We start from the raw sequence: 21,605 nt of genomic DNA on the forward strand, positions 1-21,605 counted from the left end.
TAATGAGTATGTCGCATCCTTCATGGACATGAACTGTTTATCAGTCAGATTAAATGGCAGAAATAAAGATGATGGGTCCGATTCACAGAACTAACTTAAGACAAAATCCTAAACGTATTACCATTTCCGTATTCACAGAAGGCACTTACTCATTTTGGTATTCACAGAAGACACTTACTCACTTTGGTATTCACAGAAGATAGGAGTCCTAACTTTAGGACTCCTAAATGCTTTCTGTGAATACCGAAAGTCTTAAAATTAGGATTTGTCTCAGTTTAGGAGTCCTAAAGTTAGGACTCCTAACTTTACTACTACTAAACTGAGAAAAATCCTAATTTGAAGGCTTTCGATATTCACAGAAGGCATTTAGGAGTCCTAAAGTTAGGAGTCCTAACTTTACTACTACTAAATTGAGAAAAATCCTAATTTTAAGACTTTCGGTATTCACAGAAGGCATTTAGGAGTCCTAAAGTTTGGAGTTCTAACTATACTACTACTAAACTGAGAAAAATCCTAATTTTAAGGCTTTCTGTATTCACAGAAGGCATTTAGGAGTCCTAAAGTTAGGAGTCCTAACGTTACTACTACTAAATTGAGAAAAATCCTAATTTTAAGACTTTCGGTATTCACAGAAGGCATTTAGGAGTCCTAAAGTTAGGAGTCCTAATTATACTACTACTAAACTGACAAAAATCCTAATTTTAAGACTTTCGGTATTCACAGAAGGCATTTAGGAGTCCTAAAGTTAGGACTTTTAACTTCTGTGAATACCGAAATGAGTAAGTGCCTTCTGTGAATACCAAAATGTGTAAGTGCCTTCTGTGAATACCAAAATGGTAGTAAGTTTAGGATTTTGTCTCAAGTTAGTTCTGTGAATCGGGCCCGATGTGTTCATGTAGTCCCAGGGAACTTTCCCAGCCTTCAATGTTTGTAAAGTCCATGTAAACTGCATTATAGAACGCAATTAATTTTGACCCTGGTATAAAACAGACATATCATCCTGTACAATATCCACAACAGATGAATGGTATCATCAATGACAGCCAGCACTTTTTTCAAGTTGGCTTGATCAATAGCCCTTAATCTAGAAGCAGCTTCAATTTGAGATAATTTCCAAACTTCGTTGTAAACAGCATACACCCATCTTTTGGACCTGCCACCCACAGGGCCCTTAACAAAATCATTCAAATCTACTTTGTCATTTAATTTGGATAAATTATGTTTAACTAATGCCAAGGTGGAATGTTGCAGCCAGGTTTGACATAGCTTTCCTACAGAATAGGTAGTAACAGAATGGGAAGATTCAAATTGGGGGTCCACCCTAACCTGTGTATAACCGGGGAACAGACCCAGAAAACGATGTTGACAGGAATCTGAACTTTTCTGCCATAATAGCCATCCTTCAGGATCTAAATTGGAAATATTGAAGGATGTATTAGTAATGAATCGCTGCAATTCATCAAGGACCAGATCTGTGTGATTATCCCAGGTCGGATAAGCGCCCAGATCAGGAATAGTAGGGGTATTCATCTTTTTAGAAGTAGCCAATCCAAAGCAGTTGGTCTGAAAAATGGTAGAATTCAAAAACAACATGTGGTTCAGGATAAGGCATGCATGATGCGGAGCTTCAGAACCTTGTACCTGCCAGGTTTTAGAACCCCAAACAGATTTAAGATCATTGGTATCTTTCCACAGCTCATAGCCCCCTATAGCTAATTCATCCATAAAGGACTTGAAATACAATAATTTATTGTGGGTCAGTCTAACTTTGGAAGCTGACTCAGCAGCCATTTTGAAAAAAAGGCTTCAGGTTTAGATACACTGAAATCAGTAAAATATGTATTTTTTTTCACTAGAGTTTTGGAGCTGCCCTCAATTGGAGCTGGACAATGTTCCCATTGTGTATAATTGAGGATATTTCTAAATGTATTTGCTTTATGCAGGAAATGACTGCCATAGTGTTGGTAGCAAAACAATTCTCCATAATTTGCTGTGTCTAAATAGAAATCTTCAGCATCCAAAGCAGCATAATATTTCAAATCAGAAAAAGGAGCCTCAACGGCTTGGACATCCCAATCATCAGAGCGTATGTTTTGTTTCACAACATCCCCCATTGAAACACGAAGTACATTGGGGACATTAATCACCTCTGTGGGACCATGAATTTGAAATTTCTGATGGATACTTCTGCCTGTGGATTCCTCACCTTTTGAATACCCCCTGCGCCAGCATTCTGCGGGAAAATTCTTTCCTAGCTCTTCTACGTCGACGAGGACGTCACAATGGACAGGCTCTGCTTGCGGCACCGTATGACGTTATCGGAGCCACAAAAGGACCCCGTTGGCGTGCTGACGTCAGTTCCCTTTTTTCCGCGCTGTCGACGCTTAACGGATTTTTTCAGGGTTCTCCATTTTCATTGTGGAAAACTTTGTATCTCTTAGATTGTTTCAGAATGGCTACTTCCAGGAAGACCGGATTCAAACCCTGCAGAGAGTGTGGCGGGCACATGTCGATTACAGACCCGCATGATGAATGCCTGTGGTGCTGATGCTCGGACCACGACGTTGAGGAATACAGGAGCTGCAGGAAAATTAATCCGAAAGCGATCAAAGAACGTGAAGCCAAGTTGTTTATGGCGAAAGCCAAGAAGGAGAAGAGAGGTAGGAAGAGGGCGAAGTCTTTGTCTTCTCACACTTAGAGGTCGAAGAAGCACAAGAAATCCAAGAGAAGACAAACCTCTCGTCATCGTTCTTCGGAGGCCAGGGTCTCGAAGTTGAGATCGATGTCGCCTACTCCGGCTGGGCGACCTCGGAGAAGGGACTTTATCTCTCCAACTCCTTCTCCTCAAGCCACGCCAGTACCATCTCCGGCTGCGGCGTTGCCGGTTTCAGAGGCTTCTTCGCTATATGAAGGTTCACCAGCTGCAGCGACGTCACCGGCCGCGTGGCTTCACCTGAGGAGGCGCCGTCCCTGGCTCCGCAGGCTCCAGTGCGACCTCAGGTGATTCCCCGACAGGAAGGTACGGAGCCATATCCTCATTTTCCTGCTCCTGGGGCTGACTTCGCATTTTCTCAATGCGAAGTATGGTTTATTTACCAGAGCCTCGACTCCATCCGGCACGCCTTACGGCCCCGTGGGTCCTTTGGCTTTCAACCTGGGTGTGCCTCAGTTCTATCCCCAGGCTCCTTTTATGCCGTCGACTCCGACTTGGCATTTCCCGGCGCCGCGATCGCCCACTCCGGCTCCCCGGACTCCTTCAGCTGCTAAGTCGACTCCACCTCGAATTCAGTCGACGTCGGTGTTTGAAGTCAGGGCTCCTCCGTCGACGCCGTTGGTGTCTTCTCCGGCGCCGCGTGTGGCTCCACCAATGCCGTTGCCTAAGCAACACTCCAGGAGAGAGGCTCAGAGATTGCTTGAGGAGGAGGAGTATTTACAAGATCAGGGGGAAGGGGAAATTGTGGACTCTGTGGATGAGTTTGAAGGCCTTCAGAAATCTAGTGGCCTAGATACTTCCCCTGAGTAGGACTTACCATCTGCAAGTGGATGTGTTGTACAAGACGTTGCACCTTACCATGTAGTTATAAGAAAGGCGGCTGATTTATTGGGCCTTAAACATCCCTCTGTGGAGATAAAGTCCAAAATACTAGCAGAAGTTTTAAATTCTTCTTTGTCAGCTTCTGAGCCCTTACTTCCTTTTACAAATGCATTAACAGATCCAATTCTGGAGGTTTGGCAGAAGCCTTTGTCTGCTCCGGCTGTATCTCGTTCTATCTCGAGAAGGTACAGGTCGGCCCCTGGTGATCCGGCTTTTTTGTCATCGCATCTGACACCGGGGTTTAGTTGTCCAAGCTTCTTGCTCGAAGCAGTCTTCTAGTGCTTTTCCTACCATTTTGGGTGATAGAGACTCGAAGAAGATGGAGCAAGCTGCGAAGAAGGTGTTTTCTTCTGCAAGTATGGCTCTAAAGTCAACTAATGCAACTTGCCTTCTTGGACGATACATTCATGCATTCATGGACTCTGTTGTACAATTGTCTTCTAAGTTGCCTGAGGAGGATCGTGCCAACTTCTTGGAAGTCCTTTCGGATTCACAGGCCGCAGCACGTCAAGTGATTCAGTCAGGTTTGGATACTGCTGACTCTGTGGCTTGTGTGATAGGGTCTTCTGTGGCTACGAGGGGACAGGCATGGCTCAGGTCTTCTGGTTTTTCGGCTGATGTTCAGGCGAGTTTGCTGGATTTGCCCTTTGGTGGGTCAAGGCTCTTTGGTTCAAAGGTGAATTCAGCCTTGGAACGTTTCAAAGACAGTAGAGCTACCGCAAGATCTTTAGGCCTCCAGGTGCAGTCTAGAGGTTATGGTTACAAAAGATATCAGGGCTTTGGGAGATCTGCTTCCTTTCGTGGCCGCCAACAATTTCAGCAGAGCCAACAACAGCAGAATCCCTAGTGCAAATCAGAGGGAAGAATAAGAGAGACCTCAGTGGTGCAAATCGACACCAGACATCCTCCTCTTCCTCTACCTCCCCTCCTGCCAACGTTGGTACATCAGGAAAGCAGTTCTAGATCTCCCATCTTAGAACATGAGGTCGGGTGTCCCACTTCCTACAAGATTGGAGACTGATCACATCAGATCGTTGAGTCTTGAATCTTGTAGAGAATGGGTATGCCCTCCCATTTTTGGAGTTTCCTCCTCCTTACCCTCCTCGCCAGGGTGGTTGTTCAGAAGACCACTTGCTGCTTTTGCAGCAGGAGGTTCTTACATTACTTCAAAAAGGTGCGATAGAGGTGGTTCCGGAGCAGGAAAGGGGTAAGGGTTGCTACTCCCAATATTTCCTCATCCCCAAAAAGGATGGTCGCTTGAGACCAATCTTGGACCTCAGGATTTTGAACCTTTACCTCAGGCAGGAAAAGTTCAAAATGTTGACCTTGGCTCAGGTTCTCCTTGCGCTGCAACAGGAAGACTGGATGGTGTCCATCGATCTGCAGGATGCGTATTTTCATCTTCCCATCCTGAAGTCGCATCGGAAGTATCTCCGGTTCACGGTGGGATCGCAACATTACCAGTTTGCGGTTCTTCCGTTCGGTCTCACTTCTACACCTTGAGTCTTTACAAAGGTGATGGTGGTGCTAGTGGCTCATCTCAGAAGGTCAGGGGTTCCTGTTTTCTCCTACCTGGACGACTGGCTGTTTATAGCGGAGTCTGAAGAGTTGGTTTTGCGATACTTGCAAGTGACAATTCATCTGTTGTTCATATTGGGTTTTTCGATAAATGTACCCAAATCTCACCTGGTGCCTTCTCAACGCAGCTTGTTCATAGGGGCAATACTGGACACTTATGTTTGTCGAGCATTCCCGCCTCCGCAGAGGATTCTCGACATACAGGAAATGATTCCTTTATTTCACGATGGAGCAGTTGTTCCAGTCCTGAAGGTTCTTCGCCTGCTTGGTCTGTTCGCCTCCTGCATTCTGTTGGTCAACCATGCACTCTGGCACATGACGGCACTCCAGTGGTGCCTCCGCAGGCAGTGGTATCAGCACAACGGAGATCTTGGGGAGAATTTCAGAATCTTCAGAGAAGCTGCAGCGGAGCTGTCTTGGTGGAGTGTGCAGGGCAACCTGTCTCAAGGAAAGCCCTTTCAGCCTCCTCCGCTGGTGGCCACAGTGATCACGGATGCCTCCACTCTAGGGTGGGGTGCTCATCTGGGGGATCTGGAGGTCAAAGGTCTTTGGTCTCTGGAGGAAAGGTTTCTTCACATTGACCTTCTGGAATTGTGGGCGATTCGTTTGGCATTGAAGGCTTTTCTCCCTTCCCTTCGCGGTCAGTCGGTTCAATTCCTGACGGACAACACTACCGTGATACAATCCCATTTAACACAGACCAAGCAGTAATATTAACAAAAGTCTGGTCTCTATTCATGATGTGTGATGAGGAGTGGGGTTCCAAAGTTCCATCAATTAATCTAATTGCAGATCTTTCGGTCAGATAGTGTCCATTTACTAGACGAAAAAATACAACCACAAATCCAATCGACATAAACAAAAAAATAGATATGAGCATCAGCCAAATGTAAGTCCAAGGGTTAATTAAAAAATGTCTTTTAAACCAAACATCAAAAATAGAAATTTTCAATGGGGCATTCGAAGTTATAGAGTTAGTGTCAAACGAAAAACGTGACTGGTCAACTGCACTTGATTGTAAACCAGGCAACGACTCATCTGTGGGATAAGTATACTTGGTATCTTCAACTGGACCACCAGCCAGTGGAGGCAATAAATGATTTGTAACTGTATGCATCTCGATGGCAACGTCAGGCCTGTTGGTATTTGCCGAAGTCAAAACAGAATTTCTCAGCATTGCTGGACAAGAGACCGCTGGGGTCATACTAAGAAGAATTGGCCACTCGTAGTTTGACATTGTCAATGGAGATGTACCTGTTCTCCTTGCGACCAGGAAGTGGAGGTCAAATGACTGTTCTTGTACCCTGCATGCCAAGCACTGGAACCGGTGCACGATAAGAGGGGCCGAACTCCTTCTTGTTCTCCACCTTCTCACGGACCATGTCACCAACTCGAGGTAGCCAGCCAACTACCGGAATCTGAAGTGCAGCATCAGTTGTGGAGGGCAAGTGTTCCTTTGCAAGACTCTCTCGGGTCTCTTGTAGATTCTGTAATACAGCAGAATGATCATCTACGTCAAAGGGTGCGGCGGCCGCCACCATGTCTAGACCATCAAGGTCCGGGACAAACATCTTTATGCCAAAGAGCATTTCGTATGGGGTCCGCCCACCCAGAGACCTTCTAGGGAGATTATTAAGTGCACGTTGAACGCTATACAAATGGGCCAACCAGTTTCTGCCAGTACCTAAAACCCTAGCTGTCAGGGATTGCATTAAGTCACGGTTCATTCGCTCCACAACACTATTGCCCTCAGGCCGGTATGGAGACCAAAATTTGACTTGGAACCCCAAAGATCTCATGGCATCCTTGTACGTCTTAGAGGCGAACGCTGGACCTGGTCTGAATGGAGGGTACCACATTCAAAAATTCCCACAAAGACACGAAAATCCCTGATGACAGTTCGAGCATCAGCACTCCGTTGTTGCCAGACCCATAGAAAACGCGTGCAAGAATCCACTGCAACTAAGATGTACTTATACGCAGTATCAGAGGAGAAAGGACCGCAGTGATCTAAATAAACACACCCAAGTGGTTTATTAGATATGTACAACTATGTTTGAGGTGAACGCGCAGCAGTCAAAGGTTTAATCTACTGGCAAATGTCACAATTAAGGACATAAGCATGAGTCTGTTTATACAATCCGCGCCACTAGTAACGTTGTTGTAAGATAGTAACAGTCGCTGAAACGCCGGCATGGGCCGAAGCCATACCTTCGTGAGCGGCTGTTATCAAGGAAAGTCTGCAGTCCGCGTTGGGAATCAATCTGTCTCCAACGTTGTTAATTCTCACATAGGGAACTTTATCAGGACTTAAATGATACGAGTATTTAGAAGGGAAACTTCAAGGGTAATTATCACCCTTCTCTGTTGCAGCAATGGCCGCCAAGATGCCATCATCAATTTTACTTTTGGATCTTGTAACTGCTACTAGATATGTTGCCACAGCTGTTTTCGCTGCTTCATCAGCTAAACTGTTGCCAACAGCGTGGACACCTACGCATTGGTGCCCAAGAGTATGAATTACATTCACGGGCCGCAGACATTGTTTAAGTTCGGCGACTCGAACCCAAAGCATTTTATGCTTAATTGTGCTACCCTTGGAATCACGATACTCATTTTGAGACCCAAAGAATAAATTGTCGTTGAAAGACTGAACACAGTAAAAAGAGTCACTCTGAATAAGAGTAGTCACTCGGGGATCAGCAAACTCCAGTGCAAGCACCTGAGCACGTAACTCTGCCAACTGAGCGGTACAATCACCCAATGTCTGCATGTGCACGACATCAGACTTGAATTCTCCATTCACGAAAGTACCAACCACTATGGCGCAGGCCGCTGAATATGTGTGCTTAGATTCCGTCGCCGGTTGCGCCAAACCGTCAGTGTAAATGATACAATGGTAATCTTCAAGCAGGCGCAAAGACAGAGGAGCTGGATGAACAAATTCATACTGGAAATACTCCTGAGTCTGCAATGAGGCATCAAAAATGAAAGTGACATCCGAAGATGTCAAAGAAGTGGCCTATTGTATCCAACGTAGATGCAAAGCTTTAGAATTTGGTACACTGGCTTTTGCCACTGCCTCTAGGGCAGGATACGGTGTCGCAACCAACATGCATTTCCCTTGCGACAGCGCTCTCTCTTTCAGAATAACCATCTGCACTGCAGTCGGAACTTTTTAGACAGTGGAAAAGCGCATTTCAGCCAAAGAGTACAAGTGTGACTTGTAAGCAATAGGGACTGTGTCTTCCTCATTGAATGTTAAGTACGTGAAACCCACTGCGCCTGGCAAAATTCTTATTACGAGGTTAGTGTGGTTATCACGCGTCAGTAAGTATTTAGAAGCAAGAAGATCTGCCTGCAAAGATTGCAGGATAGCTGAATGTTCTGGCAGCCAGCTCGATTTGGTAAAAGTAGGTTGTACCAAGGCATATAGCGGCTTGATTCGCTGGGCATAATTGGGAATGTAAGTACGCCCGAAATGTAAAAAAAACAGCAAAGATTGTAGTTTTTTCAGAGTTGTTGTAGCGCGCAAACATGCGCATTTCTTCAGGAAGTGAGGTGCTAAACCTCGACCATTGTTGTTGAGTTCATAGCCCAAAAACAACACTGTAAACTCCGCAATGTGTGATTTTGCAAAGTTCCATTTGTAACAGAAGTCCGCAAATATAACAATGATGCGATCAATGCGACACAGATGCGGCCATAATTCGTTGTCTGTAAGATAGATACCATTAACATACGAGTACGCATCAGGGTCAGTGCTCTCCAACAGAGAGACTACGCGTGCGGTAAAGACACCAGGACTGTTTTTATAGCCCATGGTTAATCTTTTAAACTGTTTCTGTTTGCCGCCGGAAGTAAAGGCTGTCCATTGACTACTAATAGAGGACAGGTTATGGCTATAAAAGCCATTGGAGATGTCAAGGGTGGTTTTAAACCTTTTTCTCATGAGACTATCAACGAGAGCAGAACTGTGGATTTTTTGTACTGCGCATGTCCGACAGTGAGAGTTCAAATGCCGATAATCCAAAACTAGGCAGTACGACCCATCAGGTTTGGTTACAGTGAAAAGAGGATTATTCATGGGTGACACACATGTTTCAATTACACCTTGATATTCCAATTGTTCAAGGATTTCTGCGACGTGAGATCTAGCTTCGCGGGGCATGGGATATTGGGGTTGTGGTTGTGGCATAGACCGTAATGGAATATCATGGCTTGGTGATAATTTATCCCACCCAACCTGAGTATGATACAACGCCGGAGCAAGCACCTGTGCTCACTCTTCTGCAAAGTTCTGAGCTTGCTCCTTCGGCACAGTGTGCGTGAAAGATGGGAGGATTACCTCCTCCCCTCTGGGAGCGGCCAAAACGAAAGCAGGGGGTCAGTCCGCCTCTGCTAACAGAATGTCATATGTAGAGGTTAGATCTTCCCAAAAAATCCCTTTTATGGTACGTTGTATATCTCCTTCAATTAAAAGGACTATATCATATAGTCTGTCAGGGGGAGCCACTCTAGTGTCTGCAGGTTCTACAGTGATAAATGTGTCAGTTGCTGTCGCCTTCAGAAATGGACGCAGTGCTTGCAGCACTATTGTAACCTCCGCTGCGCTGTCTAGCAGCGTTAGTGCCCATGTCAGGTTCCGAAGCTGCGTTCTCACTATCTGTGGCATACCTCGCTGTTAGTGTAGAAACTTTCTTTTTCTGAAACGGAGGTCATTGACATGCAAATTCGTCCTGCTTGCCTTTACTGTCAGCCGGGCGGGGCTGCTCATGTCCTTGTGGGGCACCCCGACCTTTGCCACGTTCTCCTCCACCGGATTGTGAGAAAGATGTTTCCTGTGAAGAACGAAGAGAACGTTGTTCAGGAACCTGAAATCTATCAGGAGACCTAATTCTAGTGCGATCGCGCAATTCATAAGTGCGTTCAGTGGTCACTTGAACCGGTGACGCAGGACGAGACCCCTGTTTCTATTGCTGCTTCCCCTGTTTCTTAGTTTTCCAATTTTGTTTAGGAAAAGCTGGATGGTCGTCCTTAGTAGACTTAAGCGTCTGAGTTTGCGGTTGTGCTGTTGTTTTAGCAAAAGGCTTAACTCCCAATCTATTGCGGCCAATGGTCTTATAAGCCTCCGCAATAATTCTTGGTATCTGCCGGGTTTATCGACGTCGGTGACTAGGCGCAGCTCATTCGACACCTGAAAGTTAACTGCATCTCCCTTGACGTTAGCAAGGATGAGATCAGCAACTACGTTGAACATGCCGACAAGCCTCATTCCCAGCTCGACCACCGCCTCCGGACCGTGCTCATCCTGAACACGCTTGATCACGGAGGGCAGTACAGTCATAGACGGTGTGCCGAAGCACTTCGAGTAGACTGCTGCAAACACTTTACCCCAGTTTTCACAATCTGTCACCTCTGGGACTAAGTCTTTCTGCAAACTAATGGTAAGGATCCTGTGTTTTTCAACAGGTGTAGAATTTGGAAATACTGCTTCCAGCTGGTAAAATTTCTCAGCAAGCCAATAAGGCATATCGTCCTTACTCTGGGGGAGCTTGCCCATTACCGAATTTACCATGACAGGACTAATAGTACTCCCGGCCGGGCTAGCTGGTTGCGCCGCAACTCCAGGTGCCGCCACCTGGACATTGCGAGAGACGTATTGCACTAAAGCCCTATGCACCACAATCAAGGCGGTGTGGAGTTGACGTAAGTCATCAAGCGGGGCTAGCAAATATCATGGATGTGGTGTATACCCAGCCAAGACTGGCCAAGTGGCCTCTGGAATAGACAAGGGACCCAAACAAGCCGGTGTAACGGTGTGGGGGAGGGCGCCATTGAACCTGATACGATGCTGCCAAGCAGAAATGGGAATTTCCTAACGTGCTATACAGCGTGTAATTTGCTGGGACCGCCGTAGGAGTGTATGTGTGAAACGTCTTATCATCCGCATTCACCTCCAGAAAAGTGACCCAAGAGTAAAACAGCTCATAGGGAAACGATGCATCGGCACTCACTACAAAGATAATAGACATCCCATAGTCTGGCACCCCGAACTGCGTCAAGTAACGCCGAAGAGGTGTGCAACTATGCGCTGCAATAGCGACTTCAGCCATAAGGCAGCAAATTGGCACAGCCTTACTGCGTTGGAGCCAGAACCCCTATTGTTGCCACTTCAGCCATAAGGCAGCAGAAAAGAAAAACAGTCTATATTAAACTGTACGAGAAAATAAGTAGAATTAAAAAGAAACCTTTTTATTTGTCAAGCTTGAGAGACCTTATATATTAACTATTTCAATAGGTTTAAACCGTCACTCCCGTCAACCGGAAACAAGAGTGAAGTTGTTGTGGACAAATATAAGCACTACTAAGGCGTCTCAATCATAAGACCAAAACGTTAGGTGTGCCATGTTGCGGGGATTCTGCTCATGCACAGAACTATGTACAGGAGACCAGGACCTTATTGAATTGTGGTGTACCAAAAAACACACCTCAGTACCCAGAACCCCTATCCGACTAGCATCAGTGTCTCATTCGTTCTCCGTATCATCTCGAAGCTACCAATGATTATACAACCCAGAACAAGTGACTTAGAGGACTCTCAGGAATGGTGGGAATCAGAAACACCTTTTCGTTATTATTCTCATATCAGTCCACAACAAGAGTAATTAAAGACACGGAAAAGTTTAAAATGTTAATTTGTAACTACGTGCTCTAAGATGCAGTACTTTGGCTAACATAAGTAGACAAATGATTAAAAATAAAACCATCAGCATTGTTACAATTCCATAGAAAATGAAGGGAGAAATCATATTAAAAATGATAGTGGAAAACAAGTCCTATAATACTTTGTGAACCACCCTCCCTCGGCTAGTAAACTAGTTTTATAAACTAATAGAAGGCCTCTAGGTTTGAATGGGGAACCCCATACCTCAAAGATCAGCTTTTTGTGAATCACATCACAGGATCAGCTCTGCTCTCTGTGTCTGAATCATGCATGCAAATGCAATATTAAAGGCATCCTAGTTTCAAATATTTGCAGCTGTGTGCTTGTTGTGTCTAGAGCGTGGGCCGATCAACCTGAATTCAACAGCATACATTGTTATTTGACATTGATGGTTTCTGCACACAGTGTTCAGACTAAGGTCACGGTTCACGTCTAGGGATGTGAACAACAGACCGTTCTCATGTGAATAAAAAGCAAGCAAGCAGTTTCACTTGTAATAACAGCTACTTGTAGTGTCAAGTGCAAAAGCAGAAAAGCTGCAAGATGGCGTTTAGCTTCTAAAACGCTTATGCTAACATAGCAATGTGTGCACATAAAACCCTGTCTCCACTACAACAAGGACAAATTTGGCATAGGTATGAGTATTTATGAGCTTTGGTTGGATGGCAACTTTTATGTGCAGTGTGGTATTACTGTTACTTTTTAACATTCTGTGACATAATGAGTGTCACACAACACAGTGCCAGCTTGCAAAAATGTTTGCAAAGTCCTAACCTGCACCTAGGGTACCTTAAAGATAAATAATGTACCTTGAAAACACAAATATGTACCAATGTTATCAGAGATAGATAACTTTTCCTGCCTTCTCATTTTATCTTGGTTTGTCTGTTATTTACATGTCTCATGAAAAAATACCACAACTATGTAGAATCTTGTTATTCCAAAAGATGAATCATGGGATAGTGACATCCAACCTGGTAGTTTGCAGCATGTTACTTTTGTTGGATAATTATTTGTTAGACAACAGTAAAGGCTTTATTTTTCTTATTGACAGCTGGCGAGTTGTTGCTGTTCAACCATTTGAAGGACTCTTCAATGACGGAGATGAGGTATGATACATTTTATGATGGAAATCTTTTCATTTATGTATGTTTATTTATTGAAGTTAGTTAGTTCTGCAATCGGTTCATAGTCATATGTTTTAAATTCTAGATACCAAACTATGGGGGTGATTACGATGGCGGACGGATTTGAGTCGGTCTGCCATCATCACGGGAATTGGGACCGCCCAGCCATATGGTGACGGTCCCACACATATCATTATAATGCGATTGCCACTTTGGCGGTCGCATTCAATCAATCAATCAATCAGTCATTTGTAAAGTGCACTACATACCCACGAGGGTCTCAAGGCACCTGGGGATGGGGGGGCGCTAGTAGGAGGGTGTTCCATGTTTTGGCGGCAAGGTGGAAGAAGGATCTCCCGCCGGTGGTAGTTCTACGGATGCGCCGGACTGTGGCTAGTGAGAGGTCGGTGGAGCGTAGCTGGCGGTTGGGGATGTAGAAGGAGAGACGTCTGTTGAGGTAGGCAGGGCCGGTCTTGTGGAGTGCCTTGTGTGCGTGGATGAGGAGCTTAAAGGATATCCTCTTGTTGACTGGGAGCCAGTGCAGGTTTCTCAGGTGGGGGGTGATGTAGCTGTGGCGTGGTACGTCGAGGATCAGTTGTGCCGAGGCATTTTGGATGCGTTGTAGTTGTTTGATGAGCTTGGTCAGGGCTCCCACGTAGAGGGCATTTCCGTAGTCGAGTCTGCTGCTGACGAGGGCCATTGTGCATGTTTGCCATTGCTATGGGTGCTGCTTGTTGCAGCACCTGCTGCAATGGCAAAAATGCATGTTGTGCATTTCCCCGCACTACGTAGCAGGCACCACCTGGTACAGGGAACTGTAGAGGGACAATAATTCACACAAAAGAGGAGGGGTGAGGGTAACGGACTCGCCTACTCCAGAGCCCCAGACAATACTTTCATACACCTGAAGGAGTAGGGAGTGATAAAAAATGTGTCTATTCTTTGTGGTGGCAGGTGCTGTGTGTCTTAATACTGCCCTCACTCACACAGTTGTGTGACATGCTTCATCATAGGGCTGCTACCAAACACCCCTGTGCAGCCAATGCCTGGGGTGGAGCAATAGGGTAGGGGAAGACAAACACAACATAAAAGAAAAATAATAAAGTCTAAAGTTACTGGGATCACCGGAAGTTAAAGTGTAGTATAGATTAAAACTAGCTCGGAGGTGTCACTGTGCCTATACTATATTCCTGGACCCTGCGGCCAGGATTATAAACGTAAAGGATGGTGGTGATTGGGAGATGTAATGTGCTCCTTACACCCCTCCGTACTGCCAAATCGTCGACATGTTTCGGCCGTGTGTATGCGCCCCTCGTTCGGGGTCACGATTGCCTTCCTCAGGACTGCCGGTCCCAGAGTATATAAGTGTATGTACTTTCACCTTGTATTCCGAGATAGGAGGGTGTCAGAACCACTCGTTCTGGCTCCGAGTTATCCCCTCGACTGTACTCTGTTGGTGTACTAAATGGGGACAAGAGGACAGGAGACAACAGAACAAAAAAGGGGGGTCAATATAAATTAGGTTCCCCTTTGTGGTTCTAAGTTAATAAAAACATAGTAGAAATGTATGCTCCACCACACATTGGAGTAGATTTACCCCTATATTCCTCCTCATTAAGGAGTCAAGCTAGTCGCTTGTAATTAACAATAAGTTTTATCCTACCCAAGGAGTAGGTGTAGATCAAAGCGACAAAATGCACCAAAGTACGATGTTGAACAATCGAACAAAAGGTATGTAGTGTGTCCTGACTCACCGAGTTTACCCCTAACCAATGCTAAAAATGGCGGGAGGCAAGGAGAGTCCCCTGTAGTCACACTCTAGGGGAAGAAATAGGAAAGGCATAGAATAGCATTGTCATTGTTAATGATAATAATAGCACATCCTGTTGATTCTTAGAGAGTTGGTAGTTATCCCTTCTGTGTTAGTTATTAGCATTGCTTGTCAAATAAGTTCTCCGTTATGGCAAAAAGGCTAAATGCATCGCGGTCAATGTTGTTTTTACAACCCGTGCAGAGCTATTTATGTACTAAGACATGCATCTGCTCGCCTGATGGTATCGTGCCTCTTCAGTGCCACGCCCTGGGTCGTTGCTCTCAGAGATGCCCCCTGGTTCCTCTTAGGGCAGAACATATCCGATTACCTGGCCCCGAGCGGAAGAAGCCCCCCATCAGTGCACCTGCGGTATGGGCTGCACCAGATTAAAGTACCCTGCCGCCACCGACTCCTTACTTCCTCAAGGTGGGTACTCCTCCCGTAGACTGCTCGTCTGCTCCCGCCCTGTGATATGGGATCACAGCTAGCAAGTCTCCATTATATGCAGGGCTTTAAGTGGGCCGGGTCTCACCGGGTCTGAGCACCAGCACCATCAGGGCACAGGTGGGACTGCCTGTGCCCTCGCACAGTCGGTTCCCGCAATCTGCTGTCCCTGCAGTCTGGAAAAAAGTGCCAGGGCACAAAACAGAGCCTGAAAGAGACCCGTTTAGAGACAGCAGGCACATCGATGGGCGCTGCTCACTAGTGGAGAAGTGACGGCATGATCTCATGACAGGTGAGCGTTGTAGGGGGAGGTAAATCCTTTAAAGAGAGACATTTTCTCTCTGGATTTCCCTTCACTTTTTGAAACTCTGGCGCAGCAACATTGTCGTGGTGTCACCAGGGCTTTAAGTGGAAGCTATTTCAATATTCTATACAAGCCATAGTTGCTGCTTATTTATGTTATGCAAGTAACAACCATTGACAAAGCCTTGTTGTAGGTATGATGTTACTTGTTGTATCCTATATCTGGATGCAATGACAGAAACAGCAAAATACAAGTCGGGCATCACACTATGCCAAGCACAGATATTTAGTTTATGTGTTTTTAAGCCACGCCCTTAATTACATTGGTCACGCCCCTTTGAGAGACCCCCCAGTGTTCTCATCCCACTTAAAGCCCTGATTATATGTTTTCCTGGTGGGTAGCGTATCTGGTCACCTGTGCCTTGTCATGACGTGCACGTAGCCGTCGCGCGTGGGCGGATGGGCGCAGAGCGTCCTGTTACTATGGAGAAAAGATTTCGTACAGTGTCTGGAGAAGTCGCAATTCAACCCTTGTTGGTGCTGTGTGGAGAATTTTTCTTGACCATAAAATGCGGGAGTTTATTTTACAAAAATTCTTATGATCTTTATTTGTAATCACACTAAAAAGGCTGTGAATATTTATAGACATGTCCTGCTTGTCTCAGAGGGAACATGGAGGGAATAGAATCCGGGAAGTATTCTGCGGGGAGTTAACCGTCCGATGGACACCGTTGTGTCGGTACATCCCTGAGTAGGGATAAGATGCCCAATATTTTCACTACCTGGGGATCCTTCTTCACTCAGCAACTCTGTACCTCTTGTTGCCCTACCAGGTGCTTAGAGTACTCCACAATGTATGAGGCGTGATGGAGGGTAATAATATCTGCGTCATGCCTATCAGGGCACTATATATGAAAAATTGCTTTACACACCACCTATCATGTAATCTCAATCACGTGGGTCTTTTAAGTAGTAGAGTACCTGTGAGCTCCCCATATATAGGCCTAGGGGATATCTATTATTATTATTATTAATGCGACAGGTTGTCCCAAGGGCCTACTAATGGGCATCTACCAGCTCAGCGCATGCCAAGGAATGTCGTTATTAAGACCCACTAGGTGGCTTTTCAGACAGTATACCCATTTCTGCTCTCAGGAGGAGGGCCCTAGTCCTTTCTCCTGCAGCAGAGTTCAGAGCGGGTTTTTCATTTACCGTCCAGGCTGCCGGTGGCGGATTCACCGCTATCATAATCAGGCCCTATGTCTGGAGGAGCTGATTTCACAGAAAGGCATACCTCTAACTCTAGGATATACAATTATGTTTTTAACTTAATCAATTTTCTGTCAATACTAGGGAAGATTAACAAATGGCTTATTACCCAGTAGCCTCACCTCTTATACTAAATCCCCATATACACTTAAACAATCTGTTGATAAGAGAAATGATTTAGGGTTACCTTTGAAAGTGGTGAGTAGGGGACAGTCTCCTTACTGAATCTTTCATAGCGTCACATGCTTTTGAAATTGTCCCTTTCAGCAGGGTGAGAACCCTCAGTACATCACAGCAATAACGATATGAAAAATGGCCTTCTGTAAGCCTTTCACTATATAATTTGGGTATTTAGTCTGCACTGGTGATTTTTTAGCAAGGCAAAGAAATCAAGAGCCAGGAGACTGCTGTACTTAGAGAACGAAGTCCTACTTCTTCTGGAGAGCAGGCAGAATGTCCAATTCAACTTTCAGTTTAATAAAGAAAAAACAGTATCCCAACTGGTAGCACTATAGAGGACAAGTAGACATGTATGTATAATACATTACGTGGAAAAGAAAGCGGGAGACTCTGAAATGGTTTTGAAATGTGCACATGGCATTATATAATTATGTTCAAAATTAAAAGGTACAGTTGTAGCAGCACTGTAAGCAAATAATGCGTGAAACAACCCAAATTGGACTTGGTGCTCAATTGTGTACGTGACACAAGCAGGTGGCGTCGCAAGTGACAATTGTGATATCAGCGAAAACGGCACAAAGTGTGGATGTGAACAGATATATACAGTGGATGTTGTGGCTCAAGACAATGATTTACAATGTTAGATTTACGAAATTGAAACAATTTCATTTGAGTCACAGAAGGAAATGCGCCATCAGTTGTGCTGAGGAGCTGACGACGTTTCGATCCTATCAATCAGGATCATCTTCAGGACCGAGTTGTCGGTAATAGCGGTGCTGTACAGGGAGGGAAAGGAGAAGGGTAAGGGAGGGGCGAGGGATTGGGCTGCGCATGTGAGCAAGGGGGAAAGGAAAGATTATGTAGGTTGCACCGCGTGGGTCACGTCAGTGAAGAGAGTGAAACTAGGATGCAGCCTGAGAGCGGGAGCGCAGGTAAGTGATGCGGTGATGGGCCATGCAGCATGTGGGCGTATATGGTGGTTAACGTGGTTGGGGCGGGGAGAGGGTAAGAGATTAAACCCAGGAAGGGCGGTCAATGGTGGAGGGATAATTAGAGAATGGTACACTGCGTGGGTCGCGTCAGTGTAGAGAAACTGAGAAGCAGCCTGTGAGCACAATTGCAGGTAAGTAATGCAGTGGTGGGCACTGTAGCGTCTGGGTGTATACGGTGGTAAACGCGGCTAGGGCGGGGAGTGGTGGAGAGATTAAAATCAGGAAGGGCAGTCACTGGGTGACAGGGTCGGATGCCAGGAAAGAAATATGCGCTGGTGGTCGGGTGCTGCAAGCGCAGGCTAAGTGATAAGAGTCGAGTGGTGTGTTTAAATAAATAGGAAGGAAAACGCTACCTGGAAAAAGCACGGTGCGTCAATCGCGCTTTGCCGGGGTAGAGGGTCTACCCAAGGGCCGGAGATCCTGCGGGGGTGAGAAATAAATTGATTATACAAGTGGGGGCTCACGGAGGGAAAGAGGAAGCGTGGGAGGAGACGGGTAGTTACCTTGATGTAAGTTGCAGGAGGAAGTAAATGACGGGTGCCGTGTTCATCGGCGGTAAGGAATACGGAGACTCCGCAGCATCCCACAATAAGGGAACTGATTAGGGAGACCTGAGGAAGAAGACGGTGAGGTTGGTAAGAAAGCAATCGTGTGTGATGGGGTAAGAAACTAACCAGGGATCGCTGGGGCTTACCTGGTTCAGCGGACTAAATCCGGCGATGGGACAGTCATCCGGGACCCGCCACGTTCGTGTGCAGAGTGTTGGAGCCGGGCTGTGGTGTCTTGGCTATAAGCCAGAAAGGCTGCTTCCGGGAGTATACGTCACACGGGCATGTGTGCGTATAGAGGGGGTGTGTCAGCAGTGACGTGGCGTGGGGGAGGAGCGTGAGGGGGAGCAGGACGGAAGGTAAAGAAAACAGCATTCAATGCAAGCTGCGGACGGTGCCGCGTTGGAGGCATCATAGAAGAACATGACAGTTCAAATAAATACATTGGGTCAACAAAAAGGAAAAGTATGCATTCGGTAAATAAAATGAGTGCATTAAGGAAACAACAATGAAACAATATTATCAATTGAAATAGGAACTAGAGCCGGACAATTGCACTCGAGGTGTGTGCGCTACCAATTGCACAAAGCAGTGTGCCAGGTGGGAGTCATCACTCGTGTGTCGGCCAAGTTAACGTTTGAGTGGGAAAGGAATTCACAAGGTCCCGTGGTTGGGGCAAAAAAAAAGGGGGGAGGGTTTATAGACAGTCAAAGGAGGAGGATAAAAATACAGTCAATGGCAGGAATGCAGTAAGAGTAAGAGATCTACCTAGGAGCACGGTACAGTGTGTGGTAGTAAGGTGTTATGAAACTAGGGTCAGAGTAAAATGGTGCTGTTCCATTCATCAATGGTATTCAAGCCAGTGTTGACCGAGTTACATACGGTGATCCATTTACATTTGCATTTGTTCAAGAGGGTTTTGATGTCACCGCCTCTGATGGGTAGGGTAGGTTGGTCTATCACCTGCCAGGTGATGTCTGTCTCGCAGTGATTTTTTTCAATGTAGTGTGCAACCAATGGTGCAGTGAGGACTTTGCAGTGGATTCTGCTTTTGGGTTGAATTTTTCTGCTGTTTTACCATTTGGATGTCTGCTTCAACTTTCAGTTTGGCACCTTCTCTACAGATCTCACCTAACCCCTCAAAAGTCGAAGGAAGCAAGAGAGGATGTGTCAGGGCTGTTACAGGATAGAAATATTGTAGCCACTAAGGTTATTAGCTGCCACTGAGCTCCTGTGGTTGTGTTCAGGATCCACCCTGTCCATCCTTCATTGGATTCAGTCACCACCACCACTGACCACCATTCGAGTGGGGATAAAGAAGAATGGGATAAACAGGGAGACAGCCTCTTCTTCACTATTTGCGCGTCTGTTGAATGGATCACTGGAAGGTCCTCATCCTCCGCTACCCAAAAGGATTTGTAAACTAAAATAAGCAATATTACTTCTCTATATGGGCTTAAAATTAACAAAATTCCCTTATGTAAGGTCTGTCTCAACTATCTCTGCACAAACAGAGTAAATAATCTTTCAAAACAAATTTGTTTTATTTTTACATTACGAAAACTGAAGTAATAATGTTTTAAAATAAAGAATCTCTTTCAATAAAGCAAATTCTATCGTTTTTCTTACAAGGTTTCTCTATTGGGTAACATGACTCTTCTCTGCTAAACTAAACATCCCAACTACAACTCACAGATTAGTTAAAGAGTTATATGTTGAAGCAGAAGGACAGAAATACAAACGGAAAAGAAATATAATTCCCTTTCGATAACATTTTCTACGAAAATTCAAAAATAGCACGAAAGAAAATTAAGAAGTAAAAAGATGTACTACTGCATTTCTACCCTGTAGTATACCTTACTTTGAAGTGTTATCAAGATGCTAATCCGCTGCAGCCACACCCCAGCAGATTTTTACCATATGGTGTGGCAGTGTCCCGGTCTCGAGCCATTCTGGGGGGGGTGGAACTTGAGCTTACGCGAGCCCTGGGTTTGGAGGTCCCCCGTGACCCGCTGCGCCTGCTCCTGGGGGTGTTTGACGGCCTTGATGGATCCCGAGCGGACAAGCGCTTCCTAGGTACAGCGGTAGCGGTGGCGAAGCGGGACATAGCGGCACTCTGGTCCCAGGCTAAACCGCCCACTGTGAGAAGGTGGAGACGAGGAGTAGATTGGTGTGGAGTTCAAGAGGAGCCCCTTTTCGTAGCCCGGGGCTGCCCCGAACTCTTTGGTAAAATATAGGGCAAGTGGTTTTACTTAAGACCCGTCTGAGGGGTCTGTGTGTGTTGGATACGCATATTCCGTTAAGTATGTGTCATGCCAATTTCAAAGGTGTCTTATGAGTCACGGTTGTCTTAATTTGAGTGTCTTTTGTCCCAATAATGTATTTGATTTGCTGCCGATGAATTCTTGTCTTTGTTATGAAAATGCAATAAAGTTGATTATCAAAAAAAAAAATGCGATCATGTTACGTGAATAACCAGTACCAACGCTGTTATTGCATTTTTCCTATTAAGTAGAGAATTAGTGGTAATTAAGACCTCTTGAATGAGAGACCCATAGTGCTACATAGCTAGGTGTAATAACAGCCACAATGTGTTATTAAAGCCTGCCTCTAGACAATCCTAACTGATGTACAGTAAAGTCAGAACTACTGTCACTGTTACTTGAGCAAAGACATATTTACAGTGATGTGGTGAATGAGAAGTTCAGCCCAGCCCCACCAGTGTCAAACATGCTACACTCTTCAGATTGACAGTAAACACAGGCAAGAGACATAGACGATCAAAATTTGAAACCTCAGCAATTCGTGAAAACAGTTTTGGTTTTAGGTAATGGTAAGTATTCATGTAAAATGCAAGATAACCTTGCAAACAGGAAGTACTCCTCCGACTTTCTTCAAACATCTTCAGTATGTCAGAGGAGTGTTGCAGGGACTAAACGTCTGCAACCTGACAGAATGTCAAGCCTTTTAACAGGTAAATAAAGGGGTAAAAAAGCCAGCTCTGACCCTCCCTTTACAGGGGGAAAGGC

At 45.4% G+C, this 21,605-nt stretch overlaps 1 protein-coding gene across 1 annotated transcript in view; it reads left to right on the forward strand.

Moving 5' to 3' along the window:
- The window catches only part of KANSL1L (KAT8 regulatory NSL complex subunit 1 like), a 3,005,708-nt gene that overhangs the window by 1,773,907 nt on the left and 1,210,196 nt on the right, over positions 1–21,605 (forward strand). The window contains exon 11 of the mRNA XM_085647079.1: positions 12,955–13,009. Within this exon, the coding sequence (XP_085503205.1) occupies positions 12,955–13,009 (55 nt within the window). The remainder of the gene's footprint in view (positions 1–12,954; positions 13,010–21,605) is intronic.

The sequence above is a fragment of the Triturus cristatus genome, chromosome 3_2 (assembly GCF_964204655.1).
Source record: "Triturus cristatus chromosome 3_2, aTriCri1.1, whole genome shotgun sequence".
Taxonomy (NCBI): domain Eukaryota; kingdom Metazoa; phylum Chordata; class Amphibia; order Caudata; family Salamandridae; genus Triturus; species Triturus cristatus.